The sequence below is a fragment of the Hyperolius riggenbachi genome, chromosome 4 (assembly GCF_040937935.1).
Source record: "Hyperolius riggenbachi isolate aHypRig1 chromosome 4, aHypRig1.pri, whole genome shotgun sequence".
Lineage (NCBI taxonomy): Eukaryota > Metazoa > Chordata > Amphibia > Anura > Hyperoliidae > Hyperolius > Hyperolius riggenbachi.
The window spans coordinates 32,525,445-32,546,828 of NC_090649.1; the positions used below are offsets into that span (position 1 = coordinate 32,525,445).

Here is a 21,384-nt window from a genome sequence, read left to right on the forward strand (position 1 = left end):
TCACTGCACTGGCTACCAGTAGAATGGAGAATACTCTTCAAGATTGTACTGCTGACATTCAAATCCCTGCACAATCTGGGCCCTGGATACATAAAGGGCTTGCTGAAGCTGCAACACACCTCTCACAACCTCAGATCAGCAAGTTCTATAAACTTGGTCACTCCCAGAGTGCACCTAAAAAAATCTGGAGATAGAGCCTTCTATCATGCTGCCCCTACTCTTTGGAACTCCCTGCCACACCCAGTAAAGACAGCACCATCCCTGGAGCTATTCAAATCCAGACTGAAAAGCCACCTGTTTAGCCTGGCATTTCCGGACTTATAAAATTCTTCCTCTGTACCACGATGGTCTGAGCCATGCTTATGCGCTTTGAGTCCTATGGGAGAAAAGCGCTCTACAAATATTATTTGTTGTTGTTGTTGTTGCTATACATGAGTGATTGTGATTACCGTATATACTCGTATATAAGCCTGCGTATTAGCTGAGGTACCCACGTTTCCCTCAGAAACCAGGAAAAAGTGATTGACTCGCGTATAAGCCCCCTCCCCAGTATAGCCCCCTCTCCAGTATACCACCCAGTATCCACAATAGCGAGATGTGCCCCCAGTACAAGTCACTCATTCTCCCCATAGCCAGGTGTGCCCCAAGGATGATACAGATTTGTCAAGGGCCGGTTCTAGTAACAATGGGGTCCCCAGGAAAAAGTAACTCAGGGGCCCTTCAATAGACACCCCCAGCCAAAAAGCATCAGTATGGGCCCTTTGTTGCAGTCAAATCTCCCCCCAGGGCCCCTGAGGCGTGTTCTTCCCCCCCCCCCCCCCACCAGCCCTTAACTGTGCTCCCTGGGGCCTCTGCAAAGTCTTTGTCAGAGTAGCATCTTACCTCCTCTGTCAGTGTGTGGCTCCATGCACTTTCCGACTTCATCCTCGTAAGGATGCCTCTCCATGACCTGGTGCAAATTACAACACAATAACATGCTGCAGGTCATAGAGAAGATGCAGCCATAGGTGGATGAAGACAAGAGAGCAAGGAGTCACAGACTGGAAGAGGAGTGTGCCCACTAGGGCAGGTAAGACACTACTCTGCGAAAGGGAAGCAAGCATTAAGTTGGGGAAATGACATCTTGAGGGCCCCTACAGGCTCTGGGGCCCTGGGGCAATTGCCCCCTTTGCCTCTATGGTAGCTCCGGCCCTGGCTGTGTCTCAAGATGTCACTAGATGGTGCTATAGATATGAGACACAGCGAGTGCCAAACAGGAAGAACCTCCGATGATTACACAGCTGACTCGTTGCTTGCACGCTCCACAACTTTGGGGACACAGGTAGTCTTGAGCAGCGCACTCTGCACACCATGTTGCAGGAGATGGGGGGCATGGGCACAGCAGGGAGACAGCTGGTAAAAGCAGGATCACTAGTGCACGATCCTTGCGCTCCTCTGCCAGTAACAAAACCTGCTCCACCATCTGTTCTGCTCCACCGACTCGCATGTAAGCCAAGGGGGTAACTTTTCAATTAGGCTTATACATGAGTATATAAGGTACTCTAAATTGCGGGTCTTGCAGCATTTTTGCAAGCATTTGTGCCTCAATGCAAAGTATAGATACACAAATTGCAATTACTGTACAATCATTAGCATTACACTAAAAATAGTTTTAAAAGCAATGGAAATTGTTTCAAAAATGCCACAAAAAATACGCTAGCAAAAGAGTTCAGCGATTGCGATTGGGATACACAATTTCTAGTGGGCTCCAGCCCTAAAGCCTGCTAGAAGAGACAGTCTATTGTTTCTTTTACTAGCACCCTGTATTACGACATCAGCACTAAGCAAAATTTTAGTTGTTTTTTTTTTTTGTGAAACGCAGAAGCCAAACCACTAAAATTCTTTTTTTTTTTTTTTTTTTTTTTTTTTTTATGAAAAGCAAAACTGTATGTTTTGTAAATTTTTTTCAGGTTTGCACCCAAAAAAAATAAATCTTGAACCATGTGTAGTTAAAGTGAAGCTTAAGTCAAAACAAAAAGAGTTTACCTTACCTGGGCCTTCTACCAGCCCTCTGCAGATGTCCTGAGCCACAAACAGATCCTCTGGTCCCCCGCAGCGGCTGAGTTTTGATTTCGTTGACTGGGCCAGTCGATGGTCACTGCGCTTGCACGGCCGGGCTGTGCGCATCCTCAAACACGCTCCCGTCGCTGGGAGACTTCTGCGCATGCACAGTACAAGAACATCGCTCCAAGCGATGGGAGTGTGATTGAGGACGCGCACGGCCCGCAGGTGCAGTGGCCATCGACTGGACGTCTGCAGGGGGCCGGTAAAAGGCCCAGGTAAGGTAAACTCTTTTTTCTTTTTCTTTTTTTTAGATTTCCTAAAAGACAACTGCAGTGAGAATATGGAGGCTGCCATATTTATTTCCTGTTAAAAAATATCAGTTACCTGGCACTCCTGCTGATCCATTTGGCTGCAGTAGTGTCTAAACCACACCAGAAACAAGCATGCAGGTAAGCTTGTCCGATCTGACAATAATGTTAGAAACACCTGATCTGCTGCATGCTTGTTCACTGTCTAAGGCTAAAAGTATTAGAGGCAGAGGATCAGCAGGACTGCCAGGCAACTGGTATTGCTTGAAGAGGATCTGTAACCTCAAAAAATCCCCTGGGGGGTACTCACCTCGGGTGGGGGAAGCCTCCGGATCCTAATGAGGCTTCCCACGCCGTCCTCTGTCCCACGGGGGTCTCGCTGCAGCCCTCCGTGCAGCCGTGACATAATATTTACCTTCCCGGCTCCTGCGCAGGCGCTCTGACTGCTGTCGGCTCCGAACTACACGGAGATACCCGATCGCCGTCGGGTCTGCTCTACTGCGCAGGCGCAAGTTTCCGGCGCCTGCGCAGTAGAGCGGACCCGACTGAGATCGGGTATTTCCGTGTAGTTCGGAGAGGAAAGCAGCCACAGCGCCCCCGCTGGAGCCAGCAAAGGTAAATATTGATTTTACAGTCGGGCCTGTCGCCGGCTGTTCAGAGGGCTGCAGCGAGACCCCCGTGGGACGCAGGACGGCGTGGGAAGCCTCATTAGGATCCGGAGGCTTCCCCCACCCGAGGTGAGTACCCCCCAGGGGATCTTTTTGTGGTTACAGAGTCTCTTTAAAAGGAAATAAATATGGCCGCCTCCATATGCCTCTTGCTTCAGGTGTCCTGTAAGTGTTTGTTCACTTGTGGCCACAGCAGGTCTGGCCAGCAGTCAGTCAGTCAGCGTGGTACAGGACAGGCCTGAGCAGAGAGTCCCCTCCACACTCAGACAGGCCTGGCCAGCAGTCAGTCAGGTGGTACAGGACAGGCCTGAGCAGAGCGTCCCCTCCACACTCAGACAGGTCTGGCCAGCAGTCAGTCAGGTGGTACAGGACAGACCTAGCCAGAGGAGTCCCCTCCACACTCAGACAGGCCTGGCCAGCAGTCAGTCAGGTGGTACAGGACAGGCCTGAGCAGAGAGTCCCCTCCACACTCAGACAGGTCTGGCCAGCAGTCAGTCAGGTGGTACAGGACAGGCCTGCGCAGAGAGTCCCCTCCACACTCAGACAGGCCTGGCCAGCAGTCAGTAAGGTGGTACAGGACAGGCCTGCGCAGAGAGTCCCCTCCACACTCAGACAGGCCTGGCCAGCAGTCAGTCAGCATGGTACAGGACAGGCCTGGCCAGAGGAGTCCCCTCCACACTCAAACAGGTCTGGCCAGCAGTCAGTCAGGTGGTACAGGACAGGCATGCGCAGAGAGTCCCCTCCACACTCAGACAGGCCTGGCCAGCAGTCAGTCAGGTGGTAGAGGACAGGCCTGAGCAGAGAGTCCTCTCCACACTCAGACAGGCCTAGCCAGCAGTCAGTCAGCATGGTACAGGACAGGCCTGGCCAGAGGAGTCCCCTCCACACTCAGACAGGCCGGGTGCTGCCAGGAGAAGTTCCCAGACACTTCTGCAGCCCTCCATAAACCTCTCCAGCCCGCCTCCTTTGTTCCCAGCACAATCCTGGGACACGGCCATTGTCTGCTGGGGAAAAAGGACAAGTGTGAACAATGCGTCATTCAGCAAGCAGCGAATCTACTTCTCATCGTCTGCTGATACATGAACAGTCCGCTTCATCCGGGGGGGGGGGGGGGGGGGTGTCCGAGAACGTGACCTGGATTCACTACGCTGAGCACATTAGGGGAAGAGGGGTTCTATCATCCGTATACATGGAAAACTTTATAAAGTAAATATTCAACCTAAAATACAAGTACAACCAGTTACAGCTTTGCCATTGGCGGAGGGTCAGACGCTATCGGTGGAGGAGCAGCGGATTGGGCGGCGATGTTTGACCAATCCGTAGCCAGAAGTTAACTTATCATGATCAGGGTGGGATTTGTACATTTTACCGCCAAAGGCCCACTAACCGCCCACCCGCCCCAGACCTGTGCTTCCTTCACCCTGTCCTGTGATGTCCTTCACTGACACGGACCGGATCTGTGACCGCTGCCATTTACATGTTTGCCAATTTAACTGCCCGAGTTTTCTGGACTGTCGCCCTCCCCTTGCTTCCTTGTGCCCTAAGCCATGGCCTTTGTGGCCTTGCCTTAAATACGCCCATGATCACGGTATTGGAAGCTCAAAGAAGATAATGATGGCGTAACACCAAATAGGATTAGTATTAACCTCCTTGGCGGTAATCCCGAGCTGAGCTCGGGGTATGCCGCCGGAGGTCGCCGCTCAGGCCCTGCTGGGCCGATTTCGGTTCTGAAAAAAGCAGCACACGCAGCTGGCACTTTGCCAGCCGCGTGTGCTGCCCGATCGCCGCCGCTCCGCGGCGATCTGCCGCGTGCAGCGGCGAAAGAGGGTCCCCCCAGCCGCCCGAGCCCAGTGCAGCCGGAACAAACAGTTCCGGCCGGCGCTAGGGGCTGGATCGGGCGGCTCTGACGTCAGGACGTCGACTGACGTCCATGACGTAACTCCGCTCGTCGCCATGGCGACGAGGAAAGCGAAACAAGATAGGCCGCTCATTGTTACTTTCGATTGCCGGAGGCGATCGAAAGTACGCATCAGGAGCGCCCTCTAGTGGGCTTTCATGCAGCCAACTTTCAGTTGGCTGCATGAAATATTTTTTTTTTAATAAAAAAAAAACCACATTGCAGCCTCCCTGGCAAAATAAATAAACCGCCAGGGAGGTTAAAGCAAACCTGTAACGTTAAAGAAGACCTGTAATGAGAAAAACCTCCCTTGGGGGGTACTAACCTTGGGTGGGGGAAGCCTCCAGATCCTATTGAGGCTTCCCCTGTCCTCCTGTGTCCCACGGCGGCGGTAAAAATCCTTCCGGGATGGCGGAGATGTAAATATTTACCATCCTGGCTCCAGCGCAGGTGCAGTATCGGCTCTCCGCTCGGAGATAGGCGAAAATAGCCGATCGCTGTCAGGCCGCTCTACTACACTGGTGCAAGTCTCCTGCACCTGTGCAGTAGAATGGACCCGATGGAGATCGGCTATTTTCGCCTATCTCCGAGCGTAGAGCCACAACAGCGTCCCCACTGGAGCCAGAAAAGGTAAATAAATCAGCGCTTGTCAGCCTTGTCGCGGGAGGATTGCGGGATGCTTCAGGGGAGCCAGCGCTGGACTGCCTGCAGTTACAGGGGAGGGGGAAGCCTCATTGGGACCCTGAGGCTTCCCCCTACCAAGGCGAGTAACCCCCAGGGGACTTTTTTGTTACAGGTTCTCTTTAAGACCAAAAAAGTTACCCTAGTAGAGGGAAGTTTCCAATATCCTACTCAAACCCACCATTTCTTGCAGAGTGCCTCCGAAAATATCCAACAAGAGCTTGTCTGATAGGTTGTCGTGGACACACACACACACACTAAGCCAAAGCCACTTGTAATCCTTGCAATAGTCTAATATGACTCAGGAGAGGGATGGAAACTTTAACTGCCCAATCTTGAAGTAACAATACGGTTTGTTTGGGGTTCTCTTCAGGGATCTGAACATTCTATTATTTCTGAAAAAAATGGTTTTCTGATGAACAGCTTTGTCTCTTTATCAAACTCCTGGTGTTGTTTCACAGGAAATAAATATGGCAGCCTCCGTATCCCTCTCACTTCAGGTGGCCTTTAACACCGTGGCCCATATGCAATTCACTTTTTTATCCTGCATTTTCTCCTTGTCATAAAACGCCTTCTAAGCCACCAAAATACTCAAAATAATTCTGATACTTTTTCACCAACTTTTAGGTACTTTTTCAATTGTAAAATGCTTAAAAGTTATTTTAAATAGAATATAAAAATTATCTCCCAGGAGATAACACAGGAGAAAAAGTGAATTGCATTTGGGCTTCAATGTTGAAGGGCACCTGAAGCGAGAGCAATATGAAGGCTGCCATATTTATTTCCTTTTAAACAATACCAGTTGCCTGGCAGCCCTGCTATCTCTCATGCATCATCAGCACTGTCTGAATTACACACCCGTAACAAGCATGCAGCTAATCTTATCAGATCTCCATGCTTGATCTGGGTCTATGGCTACAAGTATTAGAGGCAGCAGAGGATCAGCAGGGCAGCCAGGCAATCTGTATTGTTTAAAGAAATATGTCAGCCTCGATATCCCTGTCAGTTCAGGTTCCCTTTAAAAAAAAAAAAAAAACTTTTCTGCCATCTGTATTGATAACAATAATATTGGTATTAAAAAAATGAAGTGTAGCATTCCCCTACAGTAATGTGATGTGATAACTCCAGCCAATGCCCAGGAATAGAGGCAGCGATGTGCGGAGCACACTCTATCCTCCTGCTGAATACTAACACTGGCCTCTCTTGTGTCTGAGCTGTCCTGCAAGATAGATAGTTTTCCTGAGTTTCCCTGCAGCCCCCTCCAGACAAACAAATCTTCCCAGCTACCAGCCCTGGAGACTAGAGAATGTACCACTGCTGGTGCTGAAGGGACAGCTCACACTGGCTCATCAGCTGGGGTTTCCTGCCCTCTAGTGGAGACACTGCAGAAGACATTTATGCATGGAAACCAGATTAGTTCTAAAGGCCCTTAAACTAGACTAGTGCCTGATTTTGCACTATGTCTAGCCCTTGACAAATGGCACTTTCTTTGTGATGACACTGAAGGCCATGTGACTGACTCTCTTACTGATGCTCTTGTGTCTCTCTTCTGATTGGACAGGCAAGTTTAAGCTCCTGGATCAGGACCGGGATGTGCGGGAACCTGTGCAGTACTTCAGCAGCGTGGAAGAGGTGGCCAGCGTCTTCCCGGACAGGGTGTTCGTCATGGAAGCCATCACATTCAGCGTCAAGGTCAGACACTGCTGGGGGAGGGGCAGGGGGGGTCAGTGATGATGCAATAAAATAGTCATTTGATTTTTTTATTACAACTCCTTTTACGATCCGTATAACAATTATTTTATGACTAGCTGAAGACCAACATTGTGGATCTCTCAGAGCCAGATTATCAACAAGGCAATCCTAGGCACTTGCCTAGGGCCCGGAGAGAGTCTAGGGGTCTAGTGGATGCTACTTCCCCACCAACACCACCAAGTCTTATTAAAAAAGCCAGGTGACCATCAGCGGTGGGCAAAAACTGTTAGGTCCCATTCCATCTTAATCCTTTTCTGGGGAATACTCTTTAGGACCCACTACAGAGACTCCTGCAGCTGGCTTTTCTGATCGCTGGCAATCGATGCAACAGTGGCACCCTATGAGAGTGACTCCACTGTCACAGGAGCACTGCATGAAAAACTTTTGGAAAAGATCCCAGAGTGATCGCATTCAATGGCTGCAAAGCCAAACTGGGATTCTTTTAGGAATAGCGCTAAAATTGTGGTACTTCCTGATTCGGAAATCACAAGTAATTTCCAAGTCGGAAATGTGGCTGCTAGTTGGGGCCTTGTGTCATGCTGCCCCTACACAATGGAACTCCCTGCCACACCCAATCAAGACAGCATTTAAGTCTTAAAGTGAATGGGAACCGCATTTAAAAAAAAAATGAAGCAAATACTTACCTAAGGAGAGGGAAGGCTCTGGGTCATATAGAGCCTTCCCTCTCCTCTCTCGGTTGTCTCTCTATCCTGTGCTGGCTCCCCCCCCCCCCCCCCGTTTCAATCCCCCACCAGGGTATTTGGAAGTCTTCGGGAGCCGTTTCCTCCCGAAGACGTGCGGCTCCATACTGCACAGGCGTGAGCGTGCAAGAGAGCGTGCTTGTGCAGGTGCAGTACAGGGCCGCCCTTCTTCAGGAGCACTCGGGCTCCCTGAAGACTTCTGAAGCCACCGTGGGCCTGATAAATCAGTATTTGACTAATTTCGTCAAATACTGCTACGGGGCGAGCCAGCACTGGAACGAGGGGACCAGGAGAGGAGCCGGAAGGCTCTATAGGACCCAGAGCCTTCCCTCTAATTGGGTATCTATCTAATTTTTTTTAAATGCGGTTCCCATTCACTTTAACCTCCTTGGCGGTTATCCCAAGCTAGAGCTAGTTGGAAAACCGCAGCGAAGAGCGGTAATCCCGGCCTCTGCTCGGGGCAGCCACCGGAGGCAGAGCAATGCGCGCAGCGGGAGAGTTTCTACTTACCTCCCGGGGTTTCCGACATCTGCTGGCATTCTTCTTCCTCTCTTCCGGGGCTCTGCTTCCTGCTGGTGAGATCACTGGTTCACGACAACCGGCATTTTCACTTTATAGTTGCAGCGCCACCCGGAGGATGGAGGCTTAGCTGCAGCACTAGACAGGGAGGTGAGTGATTGCTGGGCTGTTGCAGCTCTCCCTGGCAGCAGGATTTTTACAGGTTTTAGGGTCTGAAAGGGTGCAAAAAAAATTGCACCGCTTTTAGACCCTAAAATCCGGAAAGAAGCAGAACGCCAAGGGGGTTAAGGTACCCATAGACCTGATGATTATGGGCAGATTCGACAAAGAGCCAAATTTATCTCTAATCGTATTTGACTAGAGGTAAATTAGTTTTTTGTTGATTCTGCCCATACACTACAGGCCGATTCCCATCTGATTACAGCATGACATCTTCAGGGAATCGGCTGAGTCCGCACCGCCGCTGCCCCCAATGTATAATGTGCACCCCCAGTGTGTGCATTTATACGTTACCTGTCCTGTAGCAGCCTCCGCGCGCAGTCAGTAATCCTCCTGGCGGCTATCCGTACACGTCACTGGCGCATAGCGTCTGACGTCAGACACTATGTGCCGACATCAGACAATATGCGCCAGTAGCGTGTACGGAGAGCCACCCGGAGGATACAGACACCGCACGAATGCTACTACAAGACAGGTATTGGGGTTTTGTTGTCTCGTCGCTCGTTCCAGGAACTCACCGCCGTACCGCCACACACCCGACCATAGGCCTGAACGATTTTGAGAAAAGATTGAATCGCACGATTTCTGTCAGAAATTGCGATTTCGATTCGATTCACGATTTCTTCAAAATCGAGGTAAAGCATGTGCCTGTTCGTCTGCGCAAAGGAGGCGGAGCAGAGCTGTGATAAATCCTAAGCTCAAACAAATAGACAGTAGGTCAAAAGTAAAAAAAATTAGACCAAGTCGAGGGGGTGGGGAGTTATCATGCCACTGTCCCTTGATTCCCCATGCAGTACAAATTACTATGCTTGGGGTGTGTGCTTGGGATAAAAGCCATGTCACAGAGGCGGTGGGGACGGTTAATGTCAGGTGTGGGATAGGTAGCGTAAAGGTAAGCCGTGGGGGGTTGCGCTGATACACATCCATCTCGCACTCAGCACTTACACACACACCACACACACACTTCTCCATCTTGCAGCACTCACCGATACACACATCCTGCAGCATATCTGATATACACATCCTGCAGCACACACTAATATGCGCACACACACAGGGCCGGCCCGCTCATGAGGCGGGGTGAAACTTTTGCCTCAGGCAGCAAACTTCTAGGGGCGGCATCCGCCCGTCCGTGGGTGCGGGGGTGGCCGGCCGCTGAGCTGGACGGGTAGTGGGCAGGACGGGGGTTTTGGGCCTAGCGGTGGGGAGGGGGGTCAGACCCCCCCCCTCCCTCGCCTGGGTCCCCCGATCTGCGCTCCCCTCCAGTTTTAAATAGCGAGTAAGCAGCCGTCCAGCCGACAGTAAGAGGCACGGGCGGGGGATCACTCACCTCTTCCTTGTTCCAGCGTGTGCTCCACTGACGTCACTTCCTGCAACGCCGCCCACTGTATTGTACGTAAAATTGTCATTGGGGCGACAATTTTTTCAAAATTTGCCTCAGGCGGCAAAAAGTCCAGGGCCGGCCCTGCACACACACAATCAAACTTCTCCAGCACTCACTGATACGCACATACTGAAACACACAGTCATGCACTCAGTCTTGCTTACTCAAACTCCCCCATGCTGTGCAGCTCCATTCACATGCTCTCTTCTCCTGTACTTCGGCAATGAAGGCAACCGTTTGTTTTTCTCGGCAATGAAGGGTTAGGGAATTCCTTCTCTGCTCCCTGCTTTCATGGGAACTGTTGAATAAGGGGGGAGAAAAAGTCAGCCAGACATTAGCTAAATAGCCGTTGTCTCTCCCCTCCCCGTGGTCTGCAGAATTAAACAATCTGTGGAGGAAAGTGTTTGTTCACATTAGCGAGAGCGAGAGCCTGAGCCGCTCTCGCAGCAGGGCTGATGACGTAGGAGGGGAGGAGGGGGAACTAGGCAGAGAGAAAGATAAGCTGCCGCGGGGAGTGAAAGCCACTGCTATTTTACACACAGAGCTGCGCACAGCGGGAGGGCACAGGTCCGCAGAATATCGGCAAAAATCGCCACTGTGGCGATCACGGAATCGTCGTTTCCGTGATCGCGATTTCGATATCAAAACGATAAATCGTTCAGGCCTACCCGACCACTCAACTTCGGCCCGACATCTTGCGGCATGCGCGATCAACCATGACGAAATTGGTCGCTTTGTCGGTCGGGAATGCACTTGGTGACACCACCTTTTTTCATGATCGATCGGCCACCAAGTCACCTGATGTATGCCCACCTTAAATTGAAAAGTCACCTGTTTAGTCTGGCATTTATGAACACCTCCATAACACAGTCCAGCCTGCAACCCTGTATTGATCTGAGACATATCTATGCGCTTTGAGTTCTATTGGAGAAAAGTGGTTTACAAATGTTATTGTTATTATTAGATATACACTAATCTGTACCATGTTCCATTCTTGCAGGTGGTATCGGGGGAGTTCAGCGAGGACAGCGAGGTCTACAATTTCACGCTACACATGGGGGATGAGTTGACTCTTATGGGGCAGGCGGAGATCCTGTGCGCCAAGACCGTCAAGGAGAAGTCCCGTTTCAACACCATCTTGAGGAAACTGGGCAAGACGGGCACACTGGGCAAGCAGGTGAAGGGTAAAATGCCCTGCCTGATCTGCATGAACCATCGCACCAACGAGAGCCTGAGCCTTCCGTTCCAGTGTAAGGGCAGTTTCAGCACCCGCAGCCCGCTGGAGCTCCAGATGCAGGAGGGCGAGCACACCATCCGCAGCATTATCGAGAAAGTGCGGCTGCCGGTCAATGTCGTAGTGCCTACCCGCCCTCCACGCAACCTCTACGACCATCACATCATCCGTGAGGGTCACCGCTACAAGCTGGTCAGCATCATCTCCAAGACTGTGGTACTGTGTTGTCTTCTACGGAAGGAAGAGGTTGCCCCCTTCCACTTCCTGCTGCTCACGGACATGCCCCGCTTCTCCCTCCCCGAGGGTCTCCTGTGTGGAGACCCCCACTTTGACAAGCTAGTCAGGGATTGTGCCCACTACTGCCAAGAACAGAAATTTAATCCAGATGACTATTCTAAGGCCGTTCGGGAGACTAAGACGGACTTTGGCGAGGAGTGCGCAAGCCCACGTAAAATTCGGGTGTGTTTGCAGGGCTTCTCGGCGAGCTCGATAAACTACACGAGGGAGGAACTAAGTCAAGGGCTTCAGCGATTATCCCTGTGCGTTTACAGTGGGACGGTGCCTGAGGACACCAGCCCACAGGACTGTCAAGAGACCCAACGGCGGGGCCTGAGATCGACTTCCGAGAGCTCGGACTTGGATAGGGAATACATGACTCCAGACTGGGTGGAGCATGACTTTAGGACTCAGGAACAATTAGAGATACCCTATGAGGAACTTTGGACAAACCAGAACGTGGAGAACTACTCTGAGCCCAGCAGTAAGCCCATTGGGTTAGAAAGTGGCAACACCAAAACCCATCAAGACCTTATCTCCTTCGTGACCTCTCCTCCTTCTCCTGTAGAGGGGAAATCATGTTCTCCAACCCCACCAGCCTTAACCGTCGAAGAAGTGAAGACCGAAATACCTCCACCAGTGCCCCCGAAATCTGAGGCAGTAAGTGGCAAAATCTTAAACTCATCCTACCTAGCCTGGTATAGAAAGAACAGCAAATCTGATGAATGTTTTGGTTTCTACCATGCCGTTGAATACTTTTACATAAATTTGCTTGACACTTTGTTGAAAATGCATTCCTTCCTGTTTTGCGGGGCTTTTTTTTACGTTTGTGAGTTTACATGCAAGTCAGAATTATTTGCATCCAACTGGCCACCTCTAGCATTCTTACAACTATAGTGTCACCAACGTTTTAGTAATCCTTGCTGTAGTCTGATATTGTTGGAGCTTAGTGTTCTGTACACACAGACAGGGCTGCCATCACAAATTTTGGGGCCCCTCACACATCATCAGGCCTGGGCCCCCCTCCTCCCTGGGCCTACCCACTGGCTGCTGTGCCCACCCACTAGCCACCATACCCTCATGTATGTGCAAGAAGTGCGCAGCGGCGAAAAATGTGCATGGCTCTGACACTGATGAAAGCAGCATGCACAGCGTGATGCGGCAAAAAGTGGGCATGACCATGGCATATTATGGGTGGAGCTAAATACTAGCAAAATACAGGTAGTCCCCGGTTTACAAATGAGAAAGGGACTTGTAGGTCTGTTGTTATCCTTTATCCATTCTCTTTTGACGCCTCTTTTCTTCCTGTGCCTCTTTTGTCCCCCTCTGTCTCACCTCAGTTTGTGCCTCTTTTGTCCTCCTCTGTTTCACCTCAGTTTGTGCCTCTTTTGTCCTCCTCTGTTTCACCTCAGTTTGTGCCTCTTTTGTCCTCCTCTGTTTCACCTCAATTTGTGCCTCTTTTGTCCTCCTCTGTTTCACCTCAATTTGTGCCTCTTTTGTCCCCCTCTGTCTCACCTCAGTTTGTGCCTCTTTGTGTCCCTCTGTGTGACCTCATATTCCCGTCTCATCTCTTTTCTCCCTGTGCCTCTTTTGTCCGCCTCTGTTTCCCCTGTGCCTCTTTTATCCCCCTGTGTTACCTCCTGTCCCCTTCTGTCTCAGCTCGTCTACCTCCCCTAGCCAGGTATAGGTGCCCCTATAGTGCTGGAACGCGATGTGCAGGCCCGCAGTCAGCACATGCGCCCTTTGCAGCGCTTTGGGGGGCCCTGGGCCCCCAGAAGCCCTGGGCCCCTCACTGCAGTGTCAGTTGTACCCCCCCTGATGGCTGCCCTGCACACAGATAGGCACCCAGTAGAGTAAGTTAGAACTATTTATTCTGTCACAAGTGTCTGTTGTGCATGAGGTACCCGTCCTTAGATCCAATCTGTGTGTATGGTGTATCTCCTTGCTGAGTAACACAGGGGCAGATAGCTTACTCACAAAGAAAACTGCTTTTGGTTCCAATGATTCTTTAATCCAGTTGAGAATGTACAGGATACAAGATATCTTTGAATTATCTTTGAGTTTGAGATTCCTTAGTAATCTTTGAGGTAAAAAACAATAATTCTACAGCCCTACTGCTCACTGTGGCTGGGACACTCACATATCTAAAATGGAGGAGTCTGAGAACAGGGAGTGGCTAGTGGGGCATACTACATAGCTAAAAAGTGCAGGTGGAGAAAGGGCATACCAATACAAAGAAAAATAAACAGGTTGTTGTGACAGCACACACTTTACTGAAGAAAAACCTGCAGTGATATATCATACACAACCATCAGGAAGTGCAGCTTACTTAGAACAGAGAGAATACAGAGGGAATACAGGAAATAACAATCCCATTAAGATTATCATCACATTTTACACACAGTGACATATTGTGTTTGTTTTACTATACTGCAGTTTAAAGAGACTCTGAAGTGGGTCTAAATTCATGATTTTAACTTTTATTATTGCTAAGCACTATAGCTAGTGCTAAACCGCAGCATCCCTGCGGCAAAACAAGGGGTTTATACCCCCCAAATCCCCTGTGAAAAATCCACAACTTTCTTGGTTGTGGATTTTGCTGCCCGGGGAGGCAGAGCTTTGAGCTGCAGCTCTGCCTCCATTCGCGTCAATCTGCCCTCGGATCTCCGCCTCTCCCCGCCCCTCTCAGTGGAGGAAGGTTGAGAAGGGCGGGGAGAGGTGGCGATCAGTGGGGATGGATGTGTGAAGAGGCAGAGCTACAGCCCTAAGCTCTCCCTCAATCAGGAAGTACTCCCCGCAATTAGACCAGTGGATTTGGGGGGTATAAACCCCCCGTTTTGCCGCAGGGATGCGGTGGTTTAGCACTAGCTATAATGCTTAACATTAATAAAAGTTAATAACGTGAATTTAGACTCACTTCAGAGTCTCTTTAAGGCATACATGTCAAACTCCGGCCCGCGGGCCAAATCTGGCCATCAGAGCCATTAAATTTGGCCCTCAAGTGGTTTACCCACTTTGCATTATGTTTGGCCCACTCTAGACCACCAAGGAGGCTGTATTGGAGGTGAAGCCTTGGATCACCAGGGAAGCCATATGGAAAGGGAGAGGGAACGCGCTAATTACTAGGGAACTGTGTAGGGGAGGGAGAGGGGGCCATCTGGGACCTTTAAAGGGGTGAAGGTGGCCAGTAGACATTGAGGTTGGCCTGTGACTAGGTCCCAGTGTACAATTTTGGCCCACTTTGTATTTGAGTTTGACACCCCTGCTTTAAGGTAATAGGGATTTTTAGGGATCTGAAATCGGTGCTGCAAAAATCATCTTTTTATCTTTTATAGCTTTTGAGATATTCAAGTTTTTGTAAAAGTCAAAAGTTCACTCAGCCTTGGTAATGTTGTAGGAGGGGCAGAGTGAACTTTTGAACTTTATAAAAACTTGAACATCTCAAAAACGATGAAAGATAGAATGATGATTTGTTTGGCACCAATGAGAACAAACATTGGGGCGGTGTAGTGCGTCAAATAGATTCACTGCTACCACACTCCAACGTAACCCTATGGAGGAATTCACATTACCTGCATCGCAGTGTGGTCCACAGGAAGTCCTCAATCTGACGCGGCTCCTAAACTACGTTATTGGCCATCTTCTGCAGCGACTTGGAGCAGTCTGCGTCAGCCCAGAAGTCATGTTAGTCTATGGCGATGTCTGGATTTTAAAAAAAAATACCGACACAATGGCCTCTATACATAAAGCATTCCCGCATGCGGTAATGCTCAAAACAGCTGACTTTACCGACCATTTAGCAAAGTGTCTATTCATAAAAGCTGTTGCCGCATGAAAAGCTACAATTCGTGAGCCGCGTTATGCAGTGATTATCACAACACATGTCACTAATGTCAATTCATAAAGATTAGAGCAAGCGGAATTGGGACGGAGAATACCGGCTGTTTAGAAAAGGCAATAAGCCAGCGGATAACAGCTAAGTTAAAGGGGACAGACCTCCCAGGCAGCAGCAGTGAGAACAGTACAAAAAAGGCTTTCCGGAATACCCACGCTGTGTTTTTAACCCCTTGGGTACCCGTTTCCAGATATATTTCACATCAGAAAGCCTGCATGTGTAACATTTCTTGAAGTTCTTCTAAGCTACGGCAATAAAATTGATTGTTTAGAAAGACTAATAGACAGATTGAGAGAAGATTCAGGGCAAGGAGAGGCAGTTTAAAAAAAAAAATGCACATCTAAAGGGAAATTGGGGCTGCCTCCATTATAGTAACTCTGTCTCTGCACAGAGAAAATGTAACAACTCAGCAGCAAATGTAACAACCCAGCCAGCACCACCAGTTTAATGCGGGAATTCCCCGACCTTTCATCGCAAGTGTAAACATTTTTATGAATTAGCACACAAAAGTCTAAAATACCGATGCAGTGTTTTCCCTCCAAGATTTTTTTTTACCGCAAATGTTTTATGAATAGAGCCCATTGTCGTAGTGGGCATGTGCGTAAGCATATTTTTGCAATAGGCTTTCGTGCACTTACGCATACCCCGAAGCAGGAAGTGACTGCAAGCGCGCGTCACTTCCTGCTTGGCCCAGTGCAATATGGGGAATACGGCATAGTGACGCACTTACTTCTAAGCTGTAATATTCTCCATCTTTCTGCTTGGTGTCTTCCTGTGTCATCATGGCACTACCATTACTCAGTTATTGGGGAGAGGGGGCGTCTTCACACTTACAGTATATGCTATAAGGAAGACAAGTAAATGTGCATTAGTGTGTGACAACATGAAACTTATGTTGCAGAGTTCTGTGAATGTGACGCTGTTGTCATTTTGTTGCAGGTGAGGCAGGAATGCCGTCTTCTGAATGCACCGCCTGTGCCCCCGAGAGACGGACGACTCTTCTCCTCCAGCCCTCCGGTCCCACCCCGCCTTCCAAAATCCCAGCTGTCCCAAACACAGTCGCCCAGCCCCAGCCTGTCCTACTACTCCTCCGGGCTGCACGACATGTGAGTGGCTGACAGTGCTTGCTGCATGTGCTCTCTATCACTTATTTCATTATATACGCTCAAATATTACTTAAAGTGGCATACTTCGAGTAGAAAAACACATACAAAGTCAATGCATTAGAGATTTTAGCTCTGTTTTAAAATACAAGCATGCCATTTCTATTTTTAGGTTATACTTCTCAGGCTCTAGTACTGGAGTGCAGAAAAAAGATAACACCTACACTACGATAAGGAACAAAGAGGGCATGCTTCACTAGTAGGGACTAGGGAGACAAAAGAGGTACTTACAAAGCAGCGGACACCAGAGACTAAACTGCTTGCTAGTTGTGCAGTTCAAACTCTAACCTGCAGGCCACTAAGTGCTTTCTGGCTGCAATTTAATGCAGCGTTTGTGACCTCGCGAGTGTCAGCGTTTCACACGTCATGCGGTTATCTAGCCGCAAACTACGTTATGTTATGTCTAGGTGCAGCCATGGGCGCAACTACTATGCCAGGCATGAGCAAGTGCCCGGCAGGTCTACTGGAGCAGCTGACCGTTGGTGAATGCACTGCCTGCAGCTGATTGTGTGAAATAGGCTGTGCAAAAGGAATCTCCAAAGATTTCCAGTAATTGCCCTAAACCTCAGCCTGTTTGATTTTCATATTATAAGTGCATCAATCCTTTGAAGGATACCCGAAGTGAAGTGTGACATGATGAGATAGACATGGGTATGTACAGTGCCTGGCACACAAATAACTATGCTGTGTTCCTTTTTTTTCTTTCTCTGTCTGAAAGAGTTAAATATCAGGTATGTAAGTGACTGACTCAGTCCTGACTCAGACAGGAAGTGACTACAGTGTGACCCTCACTGATGAGAAATTCCAACTATAAAACACTTTCCTAGCAGAAAATGGCTCCTGAGAGCCATTTTGAAAGAGATAAAAAGGGGAATTTCTTATCAGTGAGGGTCACACTGTAGTCACTTCCTGTCTGAGTCAGGACTGAGTCAGCCACTTACATACCTGATATTTAACTCTTTCAGGCAGAGAAAGAAAAAAAGGAACACAGCATAGTTATGTGTGTGCTAGGCACTGTACATACACATGTCTATCTCATAATGTTACATGTCACTTCGGGTATCCTTTAAAATGTATTTTTTTGACATCAGATGACATCTGTATCAGTAACATGAGATATAGAATACCTCTGCACCTAGCCCTGCACAGAGACAGGAGAACATTGGTGCCCATATGACATGTTATTGGGGAGGGTCCATGAGATGCTAGTTATTACTGTTGGTGTTGTTCAGATTCAGGGTTCTTCACTCCAAAACACGAATTATGCCACACACAGCACTTCAACGCCAAAGCTAGTGGAGCGGGTCATGTGACTGATGCTTCCTCCTTCATTATCAAAATCACATGACCAAAACCCCTGACCCTCTCCACTAGATTTGGTGCTGAAGTGCAGTGTACGGCATAAGTTGTGTTTCTGAATGGAGAAACTCGTATTTGACAATCAACACTACTAATTTTGTAAGACAAAAAGAGGGAGAGCCCAATATAGTGTAGTATGTTAGTAGATCAGGTGGCATATGAATAGTCATGTAGTGATATACTCACAAGCCTCACAAGCAAGTTCCAAGGCAACCACTGTAAGGGCAAGTGTGGAGAATATACCTGACCCCACTCTGGTTAGAAAGCCGTTCTCTGTAATAAATAAAGGAGTAACATCCCTCCACCAAGACTGGACAATCAGCAACAAAATCAATGTAACAGAGCTGCCAACAAATGTAAAATATACCAAAGATTGGTGGGAAAGAGGAAGTAGTGGTGGTGGACTTTCCTCTTCAATGATGACCCAAATAGTTAATTTTAGTAAAGACTTAATTGTCATTTTAAAAACTCCAAAATGCTGATGCGTTTTATGGGACACAGCGTGCTTCTTCAGGCAAAAAAATGTAGCGTCTCTATCAGGATCAGTGTGTCCCCTTTTTTGCCGGAGGAAGCAGGTTGTACCCCCATGAAATGCGTCAGCTTTTTGGAGTTTTTATAGTTACAATTAAAAATGCTTACTAAAAATGACTATTTTTGTCATCATTGGAGAGGTAAGTCCACAACTACCTCCTCTTTCAATCAATTTTTGATATATTTTACATTTGTTGGTGCCTCTGTTACTTTGTTTTTGATGACGCTACTAAGTATTCCAGGCAGATGCAGATTTTATGCAAATGTGTGCAGCTGCTGCATTTACAAGTTACCTACCAATTCCATAACATTTACATCTTATTGACCACCCCTACTGGTTATATAATACACCGATATCTAGCTGCCTTGATTGTGAGTGATTGCTCTCTTCACGATAAACAGTTTGATGTGTGTCTTCACAGATCAGGAAATCGCAGTGGCAGTTGTTCCCCCTCTCCGGACTCCTATTCGCTGTACTGTTACCCCTGTACCTGGGGAGACTGCAAGGCTGGAGACTCTTCCACCCGCCAGATGTCCAACAGCATGGCCTCCACTGCTCAGCCCACTCAGACTTCCTGGTCGGACTCATGGGCCTACGCGGACACCGGTCCCAGTGTGGCCAGCGGCCGCTCCACCCCTCTGCTGAGCACAGATACTACTATTAAGACTTACTACAGCTGCCCCAGGCTCAAGCCTCCTCAAACTCAAAAACGCTTTGCCCCCTTTGGAGCCTTAAACCCTTTTGCCAACCCAGCCTTTACCTCTACTCCTTCTTCCTCCGGAGAGTGGTTGGACCCTCCGGAGCATCCAAAATCAACCTCCTCTTCTGTCTCAGATGTTCTTGATCCTTTCGATGTCAGTAACAGTCAAAGCACATCGCCTGATTCATCTTCTATTGGGTCGGAGTTGAGATTCATACCAGATCCTGTATTTAAAAGTGCAGGGACAGGGACTTGTCCTGCCCCACCACCCCGACCAGCGAAAGGGTTTGAGACAGAAAATATAGTCATTAGGAGCACAGCCCCCCTGTCACCGACTATTGTACGAGGCGCAGAAGGTGGAATCACAAGAGTGTATCTTACTCAAGGTGTTATTGAGGTGCCACCAATCTCATCCAGGAGTAATTTAGATGCCTCCTCTCACACTCCTGGTGTGGCCAGAGTCCCCGCAGAACCTGCAGTTTGGCATCCACCACCTGATCTGTCAGCTCTGTCGGTGGAGGAGGTTTCGAGATGCCTCAGGTTCATCGGACTTTCTGAGGACGTTGTGACTTTCTTCGTAAGGGAACGCATCGATGGCAGCATCTTCGTCCAGCTGACGGAGGAGATACTCTCCGACGACTTTAAACTAACCAAGCTCCAGGTCAAAAAGATCATGCAGTTCATCAAAGGCTGGAGGCCGAAGATTTAAGTGGCACGGGCTCAATGGACGACAAACTCAACTTTTTGCATGACAGGAAGTTGATAATGTGAAGTAGATCAAGCTCCCAGGACATAGACTAAAGGATATTTTCTATCAATAGACTTAACAAGTTTTCAATCTCCCATATTTTGTGGAGGATAATTGTTTGTAACAGATAGGTCCTCACAACGGTACACATAGCACAATTTGCACAAAATGTAACACAAAGCAACAACTGATGAAAGTTTATTATTGGAGCTGAGTATTAAACACTGAAAATGGCACAACTGCTGGAAATTGGTTGAACATGATGCTTGTATGAGTCGGTCTGGGCTATTTTATTATTTATTGGTTACTAGGGTAATAAGCTACAGGAGGGGGGGGGGGGGGGGGCTGAGTCAGATAATATAAGTGAAAGGAAAAAATATTAAGAGACTTAAAGCGGACCTGAACTCATAACTTCCTCTCTGTTCTAAAAGATACACAACAGCATAATGACCTCTAAAGAAAAAATGTCTGTTACAGCTGATACAAATCCTAAAATATATCTGCAGTGTATGTACTTCCTGCTTTCATGGAAGCAGACATGTTGTTAACATCCCGTGCTTTCAAATAAGCCTCTCTGCAGTCAGCTGACACAGATCAATTTACAACTTGTGATTAGTCACAGATGAGGGGGAGGGATTAGACAGGCTAAATTCTCTAAATACATACAGGGTGCATTTCTTTATGCTTTCCTTCTGTCCTGTGCAAGAGTTCAGGTCCACTTTAAAGAGGAATTTTAACACAAAATTGAACTCCATCCCAATTAGCAGCCTACACCGTTTTCCTATAGGAAATCTTTACCTTTTCTCAGATAAATCATCAGGAACATCCATGTGGCTGGAATCGAGACAAAACCCCTCCCACAGTGTGATGCCATGGCTACGACAGTTTTTTGTCTGTGGCCCGTGTTGCATTGTGGGAGATAACTGCTATAGCCAAACCTAGCAGTACCCCCCTCTGTGCATACACATACATACATACATACATGATATATACTGTACTTTTCGGAATACAAGATGCAGTTAACGGTCATTAAATGGGGGAGGATACATCTTCCACAGCTTAAAAGGAACAAACCTTAGGAGGGCAAATACTACTTGAAGTGGATTTTATTTCAGGCATACATAGTAATGGATGCCGTAGAACAGTGCTGTCTAACTTCAGAGGCATGGAGGGCCAATTTTTCTTTTTCAGAGTACACAGTGGACGGCCGACTTCAATAAATAGTGTTCTTGCTATTCCCCTTTCCCACAAGAAACCACCTCCACAAAACCTGGCTGCAGCTCCCCACAAAATACACATAATCTG

At 48.4% G+C, this 21,384-nt stretch overlaps 1 protein-coding gene across 1 annotated transcript in view; it reads left to right on the forward strand.

The window, feature by feature from the left end:
- Positions 1 to 20,308, forward strand: part of GAREM2 (GRB2 associated regulator of MAPK1 subtype 2) — a 143,571-nt gene extending 123,263 nt beyond the window's left edge. Inside the window, exons 3-6 of the mRNA XM_068278973.1 lie at positions 7,159 to 7,289; positions 11,173 to 12,342; positions 16,517 to 16,683; positions 19,053 to 20,308. Of these exons, the coding sequence (XP_068135074.1) occupies positions 7,159 to 7,289; positions 11,173 to 12,342; positions 16,517 to 16,683; positions 19,053 to 20,040 (2,456 nt within the window). The 3' untranslated portion in view covers positions 20,041 to 20,308. The remainder of the gene's footprint in view (positions 1 to 7,158; positions 7,290 to 11,172; positions 12,343 to 16,516; positions 16,684 to 19,052) is intronic.
- The last annotated feature ends 1,076 nt before the right edge of the window (positions 20,309 to 21,384 follow it).